The 16,926-nt window shown below is 47.6% G+C and overlaps 2 protein-coding genes and 1 long non-coding RNA gene across 7 annotated transcripts in view; 1 reads left to right on the top strand and 2 right to left on the bottom strand.

Moving 5' to 3' along the window:
* Window positions 1–1,102: 1,102 nt before the first annotated feature.
* On the bottom strand, window positions 1,103–5,885 carry SLC25A6 (solute carrier family 25 member 6). 2 transcript variants are annotated; one of them, XM_039499205.1, is made up of 4 exons: window positions 5,702–5,885; window positions 3,818–4,304; window positions 2,738–2,878; window positions 1,103–2,239 (listed from the first exon to the last, which is right to left on the bottom strand). In XM_039499205.1, exons 1-4 carry the CDS (start codon window positions 5,810–5,812, stop codon window positions 2,082–2,084), a joined length of 897 nt encoding a protein of 298 aa, XP_039355139.1. In that variant the 5' UTR covers window positions 5,813–5,885; the 3' UTR covers window positions 1,103–2,081. The 2 variants fall into 2 exon arrangements, with proteins under 2 accessions (XP_039355139.1, XP_039355133.1); XM_039499199.1 differs by lacking the exon at window positions 5,702–5,885 and adding an exon at window positions 4,888–4,968.
* A 1,005-nt stretch (window positions 5,886–6,890) lies between these two features.
* Window positions 6,891–12,363, top strand: LOC120399565. Its single transcript, XR_005595230.1, has 3 exons — window positions 6,891–6,946; window positions 9,161–9,211; window positions 12,169–12,363. It is a non-coding gene; the product is annotated as an uncharacterized LOC120399565 (long non-coding RNA).
* Window positions 11,517–16,926, bottom strand: part of ASMTL (acetylserotonin O-methyltransferase like) — a 57,641-nt gene continuing 52,231 nt past the window's right edge. For 3 of the 4 annotated variants that reach the window (XM_039527914.1, XM_039527900.1, XM_039527922.1), the window contains one exon: window positions 11,636–11,775. Coding sequence is in view for 1 of the 4 variants with exons in the window: in XM_039527904.1 (XP_039383838.1) it covers window positions 11,561–11,775 (215 nt within the window). In the remaining 3 variants the exon portion in view is untranslated. Of the gene's footprint in view, window positions 11,776–16,926 lie in introns of all 4 variants that reach the window. The other variant, XM_039527904.1, reaches the window with a different exon arrangement.

A 16,926-nucleotide genomic window follows, 5' to 3' on the forward strand; every position in this document is an offset into this window, starting at 1 on the left:
CTCCTATGTTCTCTACTTCACAAAGCAGTTTTGGGGAAAAAAATACATCAGGTCTCTGTACAGCATAAAAATGTAGGTCAACCCATTTTAGAGATGATTCTTAGAAAAGTCATACTTTTTTTGCTAAGAGGAACAAAGAGGTTTCCATGTTTATCTTTATTATATCAATGTTGCCAGTTTTGAAAAGGAGTATTTGCCTTCCACAACTACCAACTCAACTTGGGATTGACAGCCATATAGGTTCTTTACTCCTCACACACTATTGTCCCCAATAATTAAGATCACGCAGGCTCTATTTTGCTTGTCACACATGTAAGTTACACCATCAGTAATAACGTGCAACATAAATTGCCTTTGGTGTATTTGGACAAGTATAATTGACTAGTAAACCATTCTGTTGATGCAGAAAACCCAGCTTTCCCCCTCCCCCCCCAAGCTAATTTATTCTGTACTGAGAAAAACAAAAACCTTGTGGTGTGAATGACAGGACTACAGAGATCTATGGGCAGATTCGTTGCTGCAACTAGCACAGGCTAAGCAGAGAAGGCACAGCCTGGATGACAAGGGGAATGAAGGATCTAAATGATTTCTGTGCTGTAAAGTGTTTTATAGGGGCTGAACCATTACAGCAATGGGGGCAATTAAAGTACAGATGGCTTATGCTGGCCATACACAGCTCCTCCACCAAGGAAATCAAGTCTGTCTGTTACAGCTTTTTTATAGCCTCTCCACTGCAAGTATTCTCAACTACATAGTCCTTTAGATTACTATGGAAATCAAGCCTCTCCCTCCCCTACAAAATGTTATCACAAAATAAATTTAAGCTCAATTTAAGTTTCGCCTTCCTCTGAAGCACTCATTGATCAAAAGTAATCCAAGGGTGATACCAGATACTATGAACGTAAGTATTTTCAAGCCGCCGTTGCTTACAGGGAGCAGTAATGCCTTTACAGTGAAATGTGGACAAGTCACCCAACTTAAAACATATTTAGGTCTTGGCGAAAAGCTTGTTTATTTAAAAAGAAACACACAAAAAACCCTAAAAAATAAAAGGCAAGGGAGTATTATTCTTAGCTGCCGTGCAGCTTTTCCAATAATTTACAACATGCAAAGTATTTATGAAACAGAGAGTCAGAATTAGAGCATAGTCTGAGATCACTCTGCAGCAGTGATTTACTAGTAGAATGGAATTTAAATCCCTGTTTGGGACCTTTAAGCTGCTACCACAGAAAATGACTTTACACTAGGAACCAGGTAGCTGAGAACCAAGCCAAGACAAACTCATCCAAAAAACCACCTCCAGTAGCACAGTATACTCTTTATATCAAACGTGGAGAATTGAATGAGTGATGGAAGTTTGCCACCTCATGACACCATTGTGTACAGCACCTACATCTTCCATGGAAATGTCCCATCCAAGCATTTACCAGACCTAAACCTGTTTATAGAGATAATATGAATGTACCATGTTGTAATGTGCTGGTTCAAGCAGTGAAGGTATAAGGTGAAACTGGAATGTTCTTATGAAGAGATGTTTGCAAAAGTTCCCCAGGAGAGCCAAAGCTTCAATATAATTAGTTTCAACAGAGTAAGTATGTTTATTGTTTTACAGCAGAATGCCCCAATTTAAAAGAACATACTTGCTAAAGGTTCAGCTGTGCAAAATGGTACAGAGTGCTTAAGTACATGTGGAATAGACATGATTTGTTAAACAAATACGCAAACAATTTTATGGTCCTATAAGACAGGAAACTAGAGAATGATCGGAGGGCAAATATAGAAAAAACCAAACAACTTTCTTTGCCCAAACTGCTTCTGTGGACCCAGAACTACTTCCACTGATATCCCAACACTGACACAGAAAATTCAGTATGCTGAAACTGACAGTTTCAGTGTCTGCAAAAAAAGGCAATCTTGAAATGGATCAGTTCCCTTGATAAATTTCTAGCCCCATCTACCAACATGATCTGGCCCCGATAAATAAGACAACACAGGAATTTCTTGAAGGTCAATGGTCCATAATGGTAAAGTTATTCTACATGATCTACTCAACTTGGTTTCCAATTCTAGTTAGGCTGTTTTTAAATTACTTTCTTTAATTCATCGTACAGCACGAGCACAAAAGCACCACCCATGCCTCGGAGAACGTTGGACCATGCACCCTTGAAAAAAGCTTTTCCTCCTTCATCCCTTGCAATCTTCTTCCAACAGTCAATTGTTCCGGAGTACATGATGTCAGCTGTGGAGAAATGAATTTTTTTCCCCCAATTTAGATTAAGTTGCAGTTAAGAAAAATACGGAAGCAAATAATGTTATAATGGGAAAACTTCAATTTTATTAAAACCTAATTGAGACAGTAAATGGTCATGACGCTGTAATTGCTCGTGTGGCATTACCTATTTGCCATTACCCATACCACATAAAGATCAACACTGTCCTACATAAAAACAGCATCCTAAATACAAGTACCAAAAATTCATTTGTAAATATTACAAAGTACTAGTTCCCTAAAAGCTAGTCTTGTGATTTTAAATGCTTATGACAATCGTTGCTTAAGACAATCGGTTTCACACTATATAAAATGTGTTGATGGATTTGTTCTAAGAAAATTAAAAGCTGCTCAAAAAATAAACTGAAGTTACCAGCTTTTGCACCAAGTCAAAAGCACTGGCAAGTATCATTACCATTGCTAAACTGCAGAACAAAAGTTTTAGACTAATAAATATCAAGACCTTACCTCCTTTACGTCCTGACTGCATCATCATTCGACGCCGCACTGTATCAAAAGGATAGGAGACAACACCAGCCACAGAAGTCACTGTTTGTGCAATCATCCAGCTTATCACAATGTGAGTGTTTCTGGGATCTGGGAGCATGCCTGGAATAAAGACACCAAACATAACTTCTAGTTTTATACCCACTCCCTCCTCAAACTCTCACATTATAGAAAAGCAGCTATCATTCAAAGTTTTACAAGAGAAAGCAACTCAGTATACCATAAGGATGGCAATGCATGAAATGCTGCACCATGACCACACTTACATTTCTCTTCCAAAGATCGTTAATATACTGTTTCAGAAATTTAGATTAAAGATAAAGTGCTTTTGTTTTTATAACTGATTAGAAAAAGTATTTTTATTAATGAATCGCCCAAGGATTTGAAATATGTTGTTTTTAAGAGTATCTTGGAAACTTTTGCAGACTGAGAAATAGAAGGGGGAAGGAGAGGTGGTCAAATATTCATAGCCTTTAGAGTAAAATTTGCTGAAATAGCCCATAAAAACACTAACTTGTTTAAGTGAAATATAACCTGTATTACTGTGATAGCAGCGATATACCTCAGTAATCCATCAAGTCAAAAAAAACTGAAGCTATTGTATCCCATTATTGGAACTTGTTTCTGCTAAAAGTGTGGTAAGCTGCTCTATCACCATACGTAGTCCACAAATACTTTGTCAATCCACAAATAGCATTCTACATTTTTAAAAGATGTAAATAGTGTTTTCTCCAGTATTGTACTAAACATTGACAGGATAGCAAGATTCTACACTTAGGTCTTTAATTCTGAAAGGTAGTTTGACTAACAATAAAACAAGTAGTGGCACCACTAACTAGAAGCAGGCTGATAGTAATGGCTCCAATAAAAAAAAAAAATTACCACAGATTTTTATATGCATCTCCAAAGCAATAGCACAGAATGAAATTATATACAAAAAGCTACATTAAAGCTTTCATATTGCAGTCAAGCACTCAAAAGTTAGGAAATGCCCAAAATTAAGGTTGCCTGTGCAACTTTCCAGGTCCCCCTATAAGTTACCTTTTGCTGTATCATAGATTCCAAAGTAGGCAGCTCTATAGATGATGATACCCTGCACAGACACATTGAACCCTTGATATAAGCCACGCAGACCATCAGACTTGGTAATTTTGACTAGACAGTCCCCCAGACCTCTGAATTCTCTGTCGGCACCAGCTTTTCCAACATCAGCAGCCAAACGGGTTCTTGCAAAATCCAAAGGATAGACAAAGCAGAGAGAAGTGGCACCAGCTGCACCACCAGAGGCCAGATTACCAGCAAAATACCTCCAAAATTGAGTGTGCTTGTCCACTCCTCCTAAGAACACTTGCTTATACTTATCCTTGAAAGCAAAATTGAGAGCCTGAGTGGGGAAATATCTGATGACATTTGCAAAATTTCCACGCCAAAAGGACAGAACTCCTTGCTCCTTTGGGATACGCACTACGCAATCAATGATACCCTTGTACTGTTTGTCAGCAGCAATTTGTTTACTTGCATGTTGTACCTGTAAAAAAAATATTTAATACATTTATTATTTTGATCACATATCCAATAAACACTACATGTGGAAATCAGTATTAGTCCATACTCATGCTAGAACAGAAGTAAGGGTCATCACTAAGTTTGAATAACTGGTCCAAATAATCATTTATCGAACTGTATACAATCCTTCACCCATCACAAGTTAATTTTACCGCACATTTTCAAAAGTGGTTGTAAATATCTATAAACCAAGTTCTTTCATAACTGGGGACTATGGACAGAGTTTTCTAGTACAATTATAATAGAAGCTTTCTGCTTGTACATAACACTGGCAGTCCCTCCAGGTCAACACAACTCAGGAATTAAAGAGGACGTGACTTATTTACATTCATAAAGAAAAACGTGAAAGGAGACCTCCATAAGCCAAATAGCTGGGCCTAGGTCCAGGGTTTAGAATTTTCTACTAGTTTATTTACAAATTCACCGCCTGCCTCGGCCGGAGGACTGACCCGCGGGGAAACCCGCACCAGGGTGATGAGCTCACGCGCTGAACGTTGAGCTCAAAGGTCCGAGGTGAGATGTTTAGTTTAATGTAAGCGACTAACTTCAAATAAAGGCCCCTCCCCCCAGCCGGCCACTCTCCCTGGCAGCTCTACGGCCCCGCCGCTCATTCCCCGCCGCCGCCTCGGGCCGGCGTTGTTGACTCGAGCTACTGACGGGGGCGCCGCGATCGGCCCCAGGCGGGGGCCCTGGGTCCCAACGAAGCCAGACCCGACACGCGGAGGCCGTTCCCCGGCCAACACCGCAGGGGCGCGCGCGGCGAGGTCACGGGTCCCGCAAACGGCGACTGGACGCGCGCGCACAGCGGCCCTCGGGAGCGGTGTCCATGGCGACGGGGGCGCGCACAGGCCACGCGCCGCCAGGGCTCTGGCGACAGGCGGGGGCAGGGGAGGAATCCGCCGCTGGCTGCGGAACCCCGCCCGGACGGACCAACGCCGGCGCCACCCGCCGTCACGTGACTGTCGCACTACGACAGGAGTGGGACACAGCGAGCCGCCTCCAAACGTACCCGCCCCCCCGCGCGCCAGGCCCCTCCTCCTCCCAACGCGCCGCATAGCGGAAGAACTGGCTTCCGCTCCTCCGCGCGCCCTCCCTCCCTCCCTCCACGTGACCTCCACCCGCTCCAGTAACCGGCTACTAGCACCGGCTGCGGCGAACGCGCTCCCAACCCCCGCGTTGCTGCTGCTGCTGCGGCAACGGCACGAGACGGGCGCGCTGGGCCCAGCGCTTTGCGCCCCTTCGTGCACGCGCGTTGTGTGACAAGAGCTCACGCGCCGCCGCCCCAGTCCCCCGGTCTCAGCCCCGGCCGGCCACACGCCCTCCCGCCCTCCCGGCCTCCGGCTCCCGCGCGCCGCTGACCTGAAGCAACAGCTTGACCCGCTCGATGGGCGCCACGGCGGTTTTGCTGATGGCCGCGGCCACGCCGCCCGCCAGGAAGTCCTTGGCGAAGGAGAGGGCCTGGTCCGCCATGTTCGCGCTGAGCCGGGAGCCGCTGGGGGGGGAAACACCGCAGCCGCCACGCACGGACAAAAAGGGGCAGGAGCGTCTCCGCGCATGAGCTAAACGCCCGGCCCCGCCGGCCCCGCCCCCGCCGCGCCATTGGCCGCCCGGCGGCAGAGAGGAGGAGCCGCCCTGGAGTTCCGCGCGCGGGACCCCGCTCCCGGCCGCGCCGCGCGTTCGCCGTGACGTGTCTGTTTCAAACTGCCGGCGCGAGCCCTGCCCCGCCGCCGCGCGCGCTCCCCGGCCTGGGGCTGGAGCTGGTGACGGGAGGCAGGTCCTGGCGGGCACCGGCCCCGCTCACTCCCGCCCGGAGCCCCGCCCCGCTCCGCTCCCTGCCCGGCAGGTGCCGGTTCCCGCGCCGCGTTTCTCGAGTGTGACACGCGGGGAAGGCGGGTTACCTGGTTGCTTTGCAGCTGCTTCCCCCGGCCGCCAGCTGTGCCATGTCTCCATCGCGCCGTTTGACACGCTGCTGTCTCAACAGAGGGACAGCGCGGCTAGCAACGCGCTACAACGCGCTGGCCGCTTCTAAGCTCACGTTAAACTGGGGCTAGGAAGCCTTCCTCGGTGATTTATGTAGCTCCCGTTTCTGCCAGCCTTACCCACGCTGAGCAGCCCCATTGATTTCTGGGGCAACAGATGGAGTAGAGCATTTTAATGCCCTTCCCCCCCCCCAAAAAAAAACCCTCCCATTTGCTCCTCCTTCTGTCTTCATGACTCTTCTGCCTCAGTAGATTTGTCATTGCCCATGCCTTTCGGTGCCACCAAAGGTTAAAATATAAATTTTTAACAAAATGGCCACGAGAACCCTGAGAATCATGTTACGTATTTATTTAATAGTAGAAAAAATGCTTCATTGAGAGACTGGTGAGGCTGCACAGTTAAATGTTAAGGTTGCATATGCAACCTTGAATCCTGTGGCACCTTATAGACTAACAGACGTTTTGCAGCATGAGCTTTCATGGGTGAATACCCACTTCGTCGGATGCATGCTGCAAAACGTCTTAGTCTATAAGGTGCCACAGGATTCTTTGCTGCTTTTACAGATCCAGACTAACACGGCTACCCCTCGGATATATGCAACCTTAATTCTTTGTCTTTATGCAGGTATGTTGTGGTGCAATCTTTAATCACATTATTTAAAAAAAATAAAGTATACAATTTTATCTATAACATTAAGTACCTGCATTAATTTAATTATTATAAAGGCCATGTATTTACTAAATTATACTTTGCAATTGATAACCCTTTTTTTCCCGAAGATATGCAATCTAATAGTTTTGTCAGCAGCCATGTAGTATATACATTTTCTTTTCCAGCACAACTTTAGATGCAATTCTTTTGCAGCACAACTTTAGATGCAATTCAGGGGTGAGGCAGTAAACTATATATCCGATAGGCTTTATCAGCAAAGTTATTCAGTTCAGAGGATGATCCAGTTGATTATGAAGCTAGGTGAGCTGTGAATATTTTCTTCAGTGGAGTTCAGAGATGAGACAGTTACTCAGAAAGCTAATTTAGGGGTTTGACCTGCAGTGAATTCTATGTGGGTGTGGTGTTACTGTGGTTTTAAGAGAATGAATAGATTCTTCATGGTGTGGGAAGTAGTTGATTTTAGGTTAGGCTGATAGATTGCCTGGAGTTAAAATGCTCTGTGTATATGTTAACAATGTATCTAATAAAGACTGTTGTTAAATGACTAGCAATTGATTATTATTAAGACTTGTGGATTACTTGAATATAAAACAACACAGTGGGTGCTACATGGCAGTAGAGATCTGCGTCCATAGAGCCCATTGCAAAACTGGGGATTTGTCTACACTTACAGTCCTGCAGTGGCACACTTACAGTCATGCTCTGCTGTAGCGCTTAGTGAAAATGCTGCCTATGCCAACGGGAGTGTTTCTCCCATCGGCATAGGTATTTCACTTCCCCAAGAGGCAGTAGCTGGGTCAACAGGAGAAGCCCTCTCATCAACATAGCACTGTCTACACAGTTCCGACGATGTCATTGCATCGCCCTGAGCAATGTAGTTATACTGACATAAGTTTGTACTGTAGACCAGGGCTGGGCCTTTACTGCAAACCTATGTACCCTGTACATGCTATCAATTCCCATGTTACACTTTATTGTATGCTGAAAGTATATTGCAAACTTACAAGCCACACTTCTGTCTGACATTATACCTACTATTTTTAAAAGTAACATGTCAAATTAGGTTATATCTGAAAGAGATTAGACAAAAAAAGTTTATTTTTTCAGCTGTGCATTCGACAGCACTTTGTGTGTAGCTAGTTTAATTGTTTTCCCTCTAATTTTTATGTGTCCTTTTGTGTTGACCTTTCATACAACATGAAACAAAGAAAAACATTTTTTTAAAACCAGGAAAATGTGATTGAATAACCACAAAAATTGCAGCCCATGAAACAACTGTTAACTCATTTATGTAGTTTACTACATTTCAAAATGACAGTGCCCTTTTATTCTAAAGTGTCATATAACAAGATGCTCTATATGCATCTAAGAATGTTGAGGAAATTATATGCTATTTTAGGACCTGCTCTTGTAACTAAATTCACAGGAGCAGACTTCAGTGCCCATACCGATCTAATTGCTGCTGGATCAATACACATGCACAAGGTTGGCACATGCAACCTTTTTCAGGGAGAGCTGGGAGCTGAACCTGCATCTTGTACTTCAGAGCTAAATCCCCTAACAATTAGGATATTGCAGTGATTCTCAAACTTTTGTACTGGTGACCCCTTTCACATAGCAAGCCTCTGAATGTGACCCCCATTATAAATTAAAAACACTTTTAAATATATTTAACAACATTATAAATGCTGGATGCAAAGCAGGGTCTGGGTTGGGGGCTGACAGCTCACGACCCCCCCTGTAATAACCTTGTGACCCCCCTCAGGGAACCTACACATACTTTAACTAGAAAGTTCATCCTGGACAATGAACCCTTTTCCAGTGAAAATTTAATTGAAACTGATACATACCCATGAAAAGTTTTGGTTTCATCAAATTGGGCATTTTCCACCCAACCCTTCTTCCCGACTGAAAAAAGGAAAACAAAACCCCACTCTGATGCTTAAGCATGCAACTTTAACGTCTTCTAATATGATGTTTTGTATTGAATTTATTAGGTTTTTAAAATGAAAATATGGTGGGGGGGAATACATATTTAAACAACTTCAATTTCTAGGACTTAAAAGTTGTGCTGACTTGTAAAAATTGGAGAATAGCATATGTCAATTCTATGATTTGGAACTGTTTAGCTAGACACAACTGAATGTCCTGTTCTGTGCACCTTAGGAGATCAGATGCATCAGATTGGGGCTCCAACCTCCTGCAAACCTTACAAAGGTCATACCATTTAATGTTTTTTATCAGCATGTTTCTATATATTTTTCACCCTTCACTGTTTCAGTATATTTGTCTCTAGAGCTATCACTTTCTTATTCCCTTTTTTCTTTTTCCTTTTCCCATTTTGTCATACTTTTTATCATTCTCATTCTCCCCCTTTCACTTCTGACCCTGGGATCTCTTTCGCCTGTATTTCTGCACCTTCTTTAGTCCTCTCCCAGTGTTGGTTCAAGTCATTTGGTGGGGAGGGGGGGGATGTCTTTGATAGCCTGATTGCCTCCACCTCCCCACTTTGAAGACCTAAGATTCACTATGTGACCTTCCTTTACCTGTTACACTGGCATATTTGGAGGTGGGATAAAGTTTAGGTTCATAGAAGGCTTTGGGAGCAACGGGGAATATGTACAGAACTGGCATGTTATGTTTTTGGAGAGAATTAGGGAAATAATGGCGAAGTGGGTTCTTGTTAAATGGGGAGGAGGATGGTAGTGGTGGTGGATTTGAGATGTTCCCAAGATAACACTGATAAAGGAGGAGCCATCATAGCCTTGGATTTGCAGGCCTTGGACCTCGAGATGCAGAAGGTAGTCCAGGATTAACTGCAGCGAGGCCTTCTTGGGCCAAATACCTTTAGCCAAGGTCCAGCATGTAAACCGCTTCCATTTGGCCCGGTAGGTCGCTGTGGTGGAGGGTTTTCTGCTGCCCAACAGAACCCGTTGGACGCTGGCCAGCACTCCTGCTCCTCCACGTTTAACCATGCAGTAGCCAAGCCATCAGGTGCAGCGTTGCCAGGTTCTGATGCAGAAGACTAGCGTGGTTCTGGGACAGCAGATCTAGGCGGAGCGGCAGCTGTAATAGGGTGGCCCTGGAAGGCTGAACCAGTCTGAACGCAGACTGAACCAGTGCTGGAGTGCAGGGCCAGATTAACCTTTTGTGGGCCTGGCCCAAAACATATTAGTGTGTCCCCATGGAGGCAGTGGAGCATGGTGCAGGGAGGTCAGGCCCCAGAGCAAGGGGCCAGCCAGGGGCAATGTGGCATGGCTTGGCAGGGGTGGCCCCGCTCCACCCAAAGCAAGGGCACTATTTACAAACCGGCAGTAGCCAGACACAGCTCCACTAATTAGCTGCACAGCCCTCGATGTACTCTTATGCAGCCATCCAGGCGCGCACCTTGGATGGAACACAGGTCGCAGACCCCCTTTTGCTTTCAGGATGAGGAAATAACTAACACTTAATGGCTAACTAAATACCTAAATATGAGAAACTGCAGAATTGGAATTAATTTGCAAACTGGACACCATTAAATTAGGCTTGAATAAAGACTGGGAGTGGACGGGTCATTACACAAAGTAAAAACTATTTCCCCATGCTAATGTTTCCCCTACTGTTACTCACATCTTGTCAACTGTTTGAAATGGGCCATCCTGATCATCACTACAAAAGTTTTCTCCTGCTGATAATAGCCTACCTTCATTGATTAGTCTCATTAGAGTTGGTATGGCAATCCCCATTTTTCATGTTCTCTGTATACATATATCTTCCTACTGTATTTTCCATGCATACATCTGATGAAGTAGGGTTTAGCCCGCGAAAGCTTATGCCCAAATACATTTGTTAGTCTCTAAGGTGCCACAAGGACTCATTCTTTTTGTAAATACCCAAGAACTATATACAAAGACAGACAATGAGCTCTTAAGAAGCGTTAACACTCTTGCGATGCAAGAGAAAGCGCTTTGACCAATCGTCACAGGCGGTAAGAAGGAACTGACAGGGCGTATAGCCAGCGGTGCCTAATAGACTGATGCATGTGCATGGAACTCCAGAGGGCGCCACTGCTGACCCTATGGATACTGCTAAAGCAAAAAATCTCTGATGACTGTGCACGTGGGCGCAAACACCTAGAATGGAATCAACACAAGCAAGGACTTGAAGAACATGGAGAACTGCACTAACATCCAAGGGAGAGAGTTGGTGGGGAATGGCAGCATGTTCTGGTCTAGAAATAAGGCCAGCCTACATACCCCCAACACAAAGAAACAAAGTAGTTCATTAGCAATGCCAAAATTATTGTATGACTGTTGATGTGTCTTCTGATTATGGGGTAACTTTAAAAAGTACTAGCAATTCAATGCAGCCAGAGCATTACTGCTGCCAAGTGGAGAGAGTAGCTTCTGGCATTTTACTTACATTTAGGAATACATATAATCTCTCTCAATTATTGAAGTAGTTTCAGAAAGCTCCCAAAGTCACATATCTCTTTCATAAGCTGCTGATGGGAAACCAATCCTATAATAAAAATCAGATGTGATTGCTGATGTGTTCTGGTTTTTATTGCCAAATACAATTTCTTTATTTCTTAATGCAGAAGACAACATCTAACACAGTTCTTGTCAGTTTAATTTCTACATTTGTGAAGCCATGATGGTCCAGTAAACATCTATATTTGGAGCCATTCCTCTCCTTTCCCTCTTTCTGGACAAGCATGTTCAAGGACTGCAGTAAACCTGTGCTCCTTCTTTTCTTCTCATCATCCAACACCATTTCAGCCCGCAAAATGCCACAACCTAATTTAAAACAAACAAACAAACAAAAAATACCATAATACTAATCTACGATCAGATTTAAAAAAATTACATCTGCCATATAAAATGCATAAATTATAATACTAGTGGTCTAATTTTGCATTTCAGATGTACTCTCAAGTTACTAGACCAAAATCACTATATACATACTGTATACATTAGCTCCTTGTAGAGAAAACAATTTCACTTCCTTTCACAAGATCCAGGGGACAACTACTATGGGCTAGATCACCTCAGTTTCTGTGAGAGGGGGACTCAGATCTGGTGGACCTAGGGTGGGGTGTGTTTGTGCGGAAGAAATAGGGGTAAGGCCACTTCAGTGTCACTCACTGTCCATATCTTCTCTTAAACCTGTTGTTTACATTTATATTGCAGTAATCTTCAGAGGACAACTGGAGGACTAAGGATGGGGGAGCACTGTGCTAAGCACTGTCCAAACACAGAAAGTGATAATCCTACAGAAGCCCCTCCACAACTCTTCCGTGGGGATAGAGTTCTTTGCGATGAGGAAGGCCCAGGTATGAGAATAGAGGGAAGAGACTATGGTGATGCTATTTTCCAGTGCATCTTCCTGCCTCTTCCACCCAGTAGGGAATATCAGAGTAAGATAATGCTGACCAAATGAACATTATTGTACTTGCTCTTCTCCAGTGCCCTGTGCAGTCATTTACATCAGTGCAAAGTGGGTGTAAAATGCTAACAAATCAGACCAACAGGTAACATTTTACACTCATTTTGTACTGATATAAATGCCTGCACAAGGTGCAGGACAACAGTGAATCAAATCCCATATCTATGTTCTGCCCCTTGCGACGATTACCTCAGAGGCACTCATGACAGTATGGCTCCTACTGGCAGGTGAGAAGCTTTGAGAGGCATATAGCCCAGGGCTCTGATGTATACATTTAGGGGACCCAATCCCCTTTCTGTCAGGGGTTGAGCTTGCTGCTGGAGTTCAATAAATAATACAATAAATCAGCTGAAGACATGCAATTCCTTTTGGCTGAGAATGGATAAAGTCCTGTCCCAAACCCTGCCTTACAGAGTGTACATAGAGCATGCCAAATTCTCACCAGCAGAGAATTTAGCTGTATATAACTGAGGCAGATTTACACCTTCTGAAATACGTGAGTGCTCATTTGGACATACAGCCAGAATACATACAGATTCTGTATTAGAATGTTTTTCCCTCCCATCCCAGCAACTGTCCTCCACCTGCACAGGCAGAACTGCTGCTCCTGATCACACTGCAAGGGTTGCTATGTGGAGCAAAGCAAGGCTGGCACTTCTAGGCCACTGAGCCAGCCTTGTATTAAAACAGCTGAAGGGGCCTCCTGGACACTTTGCAAGGAAACCATGAATAGCAAGGCAACTAATATCCTACAGCAAATCACTCAAACACTGGGGACATCTGAATGCCATGAACACAACGTGGACAAAACATATGCAGGGGAATCAAACCCTGCCAGTCTGGGAAAGATGCCCATATACCTACAGAGAGCAAGTTATGATTAGCATAGAAAAGAAAAGACGGTTACTCACCTGTAGTAACTGGTGTTCTTCGAGATGTGTTGCTCCAATCCATTCCAGTTAGGTGTGCGCGCCGCGCGTGCACGGCTTCTCCGGAACTTTTTCCCCTAGCAACCCCGGCGGGCTGGGCGCCCTGGAGTGGCCGCTCATGGCGCTAAATATATACCCAGCCGCCCGTCCGCTCCTCCGCTCCTTCTTCCCGCCGACACCGCCCGTGGGGATGGAGGGCGGGTCTGTAAGGGATGGGACCAACACATCTCGAAGAACACCAGTTACTACAGGTGAGTAACCGTCTTTTCTTCTTCGAGTGATTGCTCCAATGCATTCCAGTTAGGTGAATCCCAAGCCTTACCTTAGGCGGTGGGGTCGGAGTGAGACGTGGCGGAGTGTAGAACTGCAGAGCCGAAGGCTGCGTCGTCTCTAGACTGCTGCACCAACGCGTAGTGGGAGGCGAAGGTGTGGACCGAAGACCAGGTAGCCGCTCTGCAGATGTCCTGGATGGGGACATGGCTCAGGAAGGCGGCGGACGAGGCTTGCGCTCGAGAGTGAGCGGTGAGTCGGCATGGAGTCACATGAGCTAGCTCGTAGCACGACCGGATGCATTGGGTCACCCAGGAGGCAATGCGTTGGGTAGAAACTGGCTCGCCTTTCATGCGATCAGCGACTGCGATGAAGAGCTGGGTGGAACGCCGAAAAGGCCTTGTCCGGTCGATGTAAAACGCCAGTGCCCTACGGACGTCGAGGGTGTGGAGCTGCTGCTCCCGGGGCGAAGCGTGGGGCTTCGGGAAGAAGACCGGGAGGAAGATGTCCTGATTAAGGTGGAAGGCCGAGACCACCTTTGTTAGGAAGGCCGGGTGAGGGCGAAGCTGCACCTTATCCGCGTGGAAGACGGTATAGGGAGGGCCCACCGTCAATGCCCGTAGCTCCGAGACTCTCCTTGCCGATGTTATGGCAACCAGGAAGGCCGTCTTATAGGAGAGGTAGAGGAGAGAACACGTGGCCATAGGCTCGAATGGAGGACCCGTGAGTCTGGCCAGGACGAGGTTCAGGTCCCAGGTCGGGGCAGGGCGACGCACCGGCGGGTACAAGCGGTCGAGGCCCTTCAGGAAGCGGGAGACCATCGGATTGGCAAAGATGGTCCGACCCTCCGCCGACGGACGAAAGGCGGACACCGCGGCGAGGTGGACTCTCAAAGAGGAAACCACCAGACCCTGCTCCTTAAGGTACCATAGGTAGTCCAGGATGGTAGTGATGGGTACCACGAATGGGTTGAGCCCCTGCTGGTCACACCAGAGCGCGAACCTCTTCCATTTCGCCATGTATGTAGTACGGGTGGAAGGCTTTCTACTTTCAAGCAGGACCTGCTGTACGGCTGCCAAACAGCCCTCTCTGCGTGGGTCAACCACGCAGGAACCAGGCTGTAAGATGGAGAGATTGCAGATTGGGGTGGAGGAGTCTGCCAAGTCCTGTGTGATGAGGTCCGCCACAATGGGAGGGTGATGGGCTCCGAACGGAGAGCTCGAGCAGCAGGGTGTACCAATGCTGCCGCGCCAGGCCGGAGCCACGAGTATCATGGTGGCTCGATCCTCCGGCTTCTGGAGCACTCTGTGCACTAGCGGAAACGGAGGGAAGGCATAGAGGAGGTGAGTCTGCCACGGATAGAGGAAGGCCGGACAGAGATCCCGGCGAGTGCCCTCGAACGAGCAGAACTGGAGACACTTCCTGTTCGCCCTGGAGGCGAAGAGGTCGACCCGGGAAACCCCACCTCTGGAAAATCGTGTACCACGCCGGGACGGAGGGACCACTCGTGGAGAGAAACGACCTGCTGAGGCGGTCGGCTAGCGTGTTCTGCACTCCCGGAAGAAAGGACGCTTCCAGGTGAATGGAGTGGGTCACGCAGAAGTCCCAGAGGAGGATCGCCTCCTTGCAGAGGGGGGACGAGCGAGCTCCGCCCTGCTTGTTCACGTAGGCTAGTGCTGTTGTGTTGTCCGTGAATACTGTCACCCAGCGGCCTTGCAGGTTGGACCGAAAGGCGTGACATGCAAAACGGATCGCCCGGAGCTCGCGGACATTGATGTGGAGAGCGAGCTCCTGGGGCGACCAGAGGCCTTGAGTGTGAAGGCCCCCCAGGTGAGCCCCCCAACCGAGTGCCGAGGCGTCCGTGGTCAGCGTCGCGGACGGACGAGGAGGGTGGAACGGCACTCCAGCGCAGACGATCTCTGGGTCGAGCCACCAGCGGAGGGACTCGAGGGTCGGTCTCGTGACCGTGACCACCATGTCGATGTGGTCGCGGTGCGGGCGGTACACCGACGCCAGCCACGACTGGAACGGACGGAGGTGGAGTCGCGCGTACGCGGTGACATATGTACACGATGCCATGTGACCGAGGAGGCGGAGGCATGACCGCACCGTCGTGGTCGGAAAGTTGACCAGCTCCCTGATGAGGGAGACCATTGTCAGGTGCCGAGACCGTGGCAGGCAGGCGCGGCCCACCGAGGAGTCGAGGATCGCGCCGATGAATTCCACCCGCTGTGCTGGGAGCAAGGTAGACTTCTCGGCATTGACAAGCAGTCCGAGGTGTTGAAAGAGGGACAGGATTTCCGCCACCTGTCGCTGTACTAGCCCCTGCGACTGCCCCCGAATCAACCAGTCGTCCAGATAGGGGTAGACGTGGATCTGGCGCCTGCGGAGGGCTGCTGCTACCACTGCCATGCACTTTGTAAACACCCTCGGTGCCGTGGCAAGTCCGAAAGGTAACACGGCGAACTGGTAGTGGTCTTTGTTGACTAGAAACCGAAGGAAGCGCCTGTGAGGGTAAATTGCGACATGGAAGTAAGCGCCTTCATGTCGAGGGCGGCAAACCAATCTCCCGGATCCAGAGAGGGAATGATGGTCCCCAAGGTGACCATGCGAAACCTGGGCTTGAGCAGGTATTTGTTCAGCTCAAGGTCCAGAATAGGACGTAACCCTCCTTTCGCCTTGGGGATAAGGAAATAACGGAATAGAATCCCCTGCCCCGCCTGTCTGGAGGCACTACCTCTATGGCACCCACGCTCAGTAGAGTCTGGACCTCTTGCAGGAGGACTTGCTCGTGAGATGGGTCCCTGAAGAGGGACAGGGAGGGTGGGTGGGAAGGAGGGGGCGAAACAAACTGTAGACGGTATCCCGACTGGACAGTCTGAAGAACCCAGCTGTCCGATGTTATTCGGGACCACGCAGGACGAAAATAGGAGAGGCGGTTGGAAAACAAACGGGGCGGATCCGAGGTGGAGAGTGTTGGGCCGTCCTCGGCGTCCCATCAAAGGCCTGCTTGGACCCTTGCGGGCCCTTGGAAGAGGCCTGGGACTGGTTGCGACGGTTACCCGAAGGCCGCCGGTGATTTTGACCCTGACGCCTAGACGGTACGGGCGGTAACGCTGCTGCGGAAGGACCGAGGGCCTGTTGCCGGAAAGACCTGCGCTATGGAGCCGGGCGTGTGCATGCCAAGAGTTCGTATGGCGACACGCCCATCTTTCAAGGTCTGTATCCGCGAATCGGTCTTTTCGGAGAATAGGCCTTTCGTGTCAAACGGCAGGTCCTGCAGCGTACTGCACCTCTTGTGGG

Source organism: Mauremys reevesii, linkage group 1 (genome assembly GCF_016161935.1).
Source record: "Mauremys reevesii isolate NIE-2019 linkage group 1, ASM1616193v1, whole genome shotgun sequence".
Classification (NCBI taxonomy): Eukaryota; Metazoa; Chordata; order Testudines; family Geoemydidae; genus Mauremys; species Mauremys reevesii.

Coding starts and splice junctions, on each gene's coding strand:
- SLC25A6 (XM_039499205.1), bottom strand. CDS start 5,812: ATGGCGGACCAGGCCCTCTCCTTCGCCAAGGACTTCCTGGCGGGCGGC. Junction 4,305..5,701: donor GGGTCAAGCTGTTGCTTCAG/GTCAGCGGCGCG, acceptor TTTTTTTTACAG/GTACAACATGCAAGTAAACA. Junction 2,879..3,817: donor AATCTATGATACAGCAAAAG/GTAACTTATAGG, acceptor TCTTTATTCCAG/GCATGCTCCCAGATCCCAGA.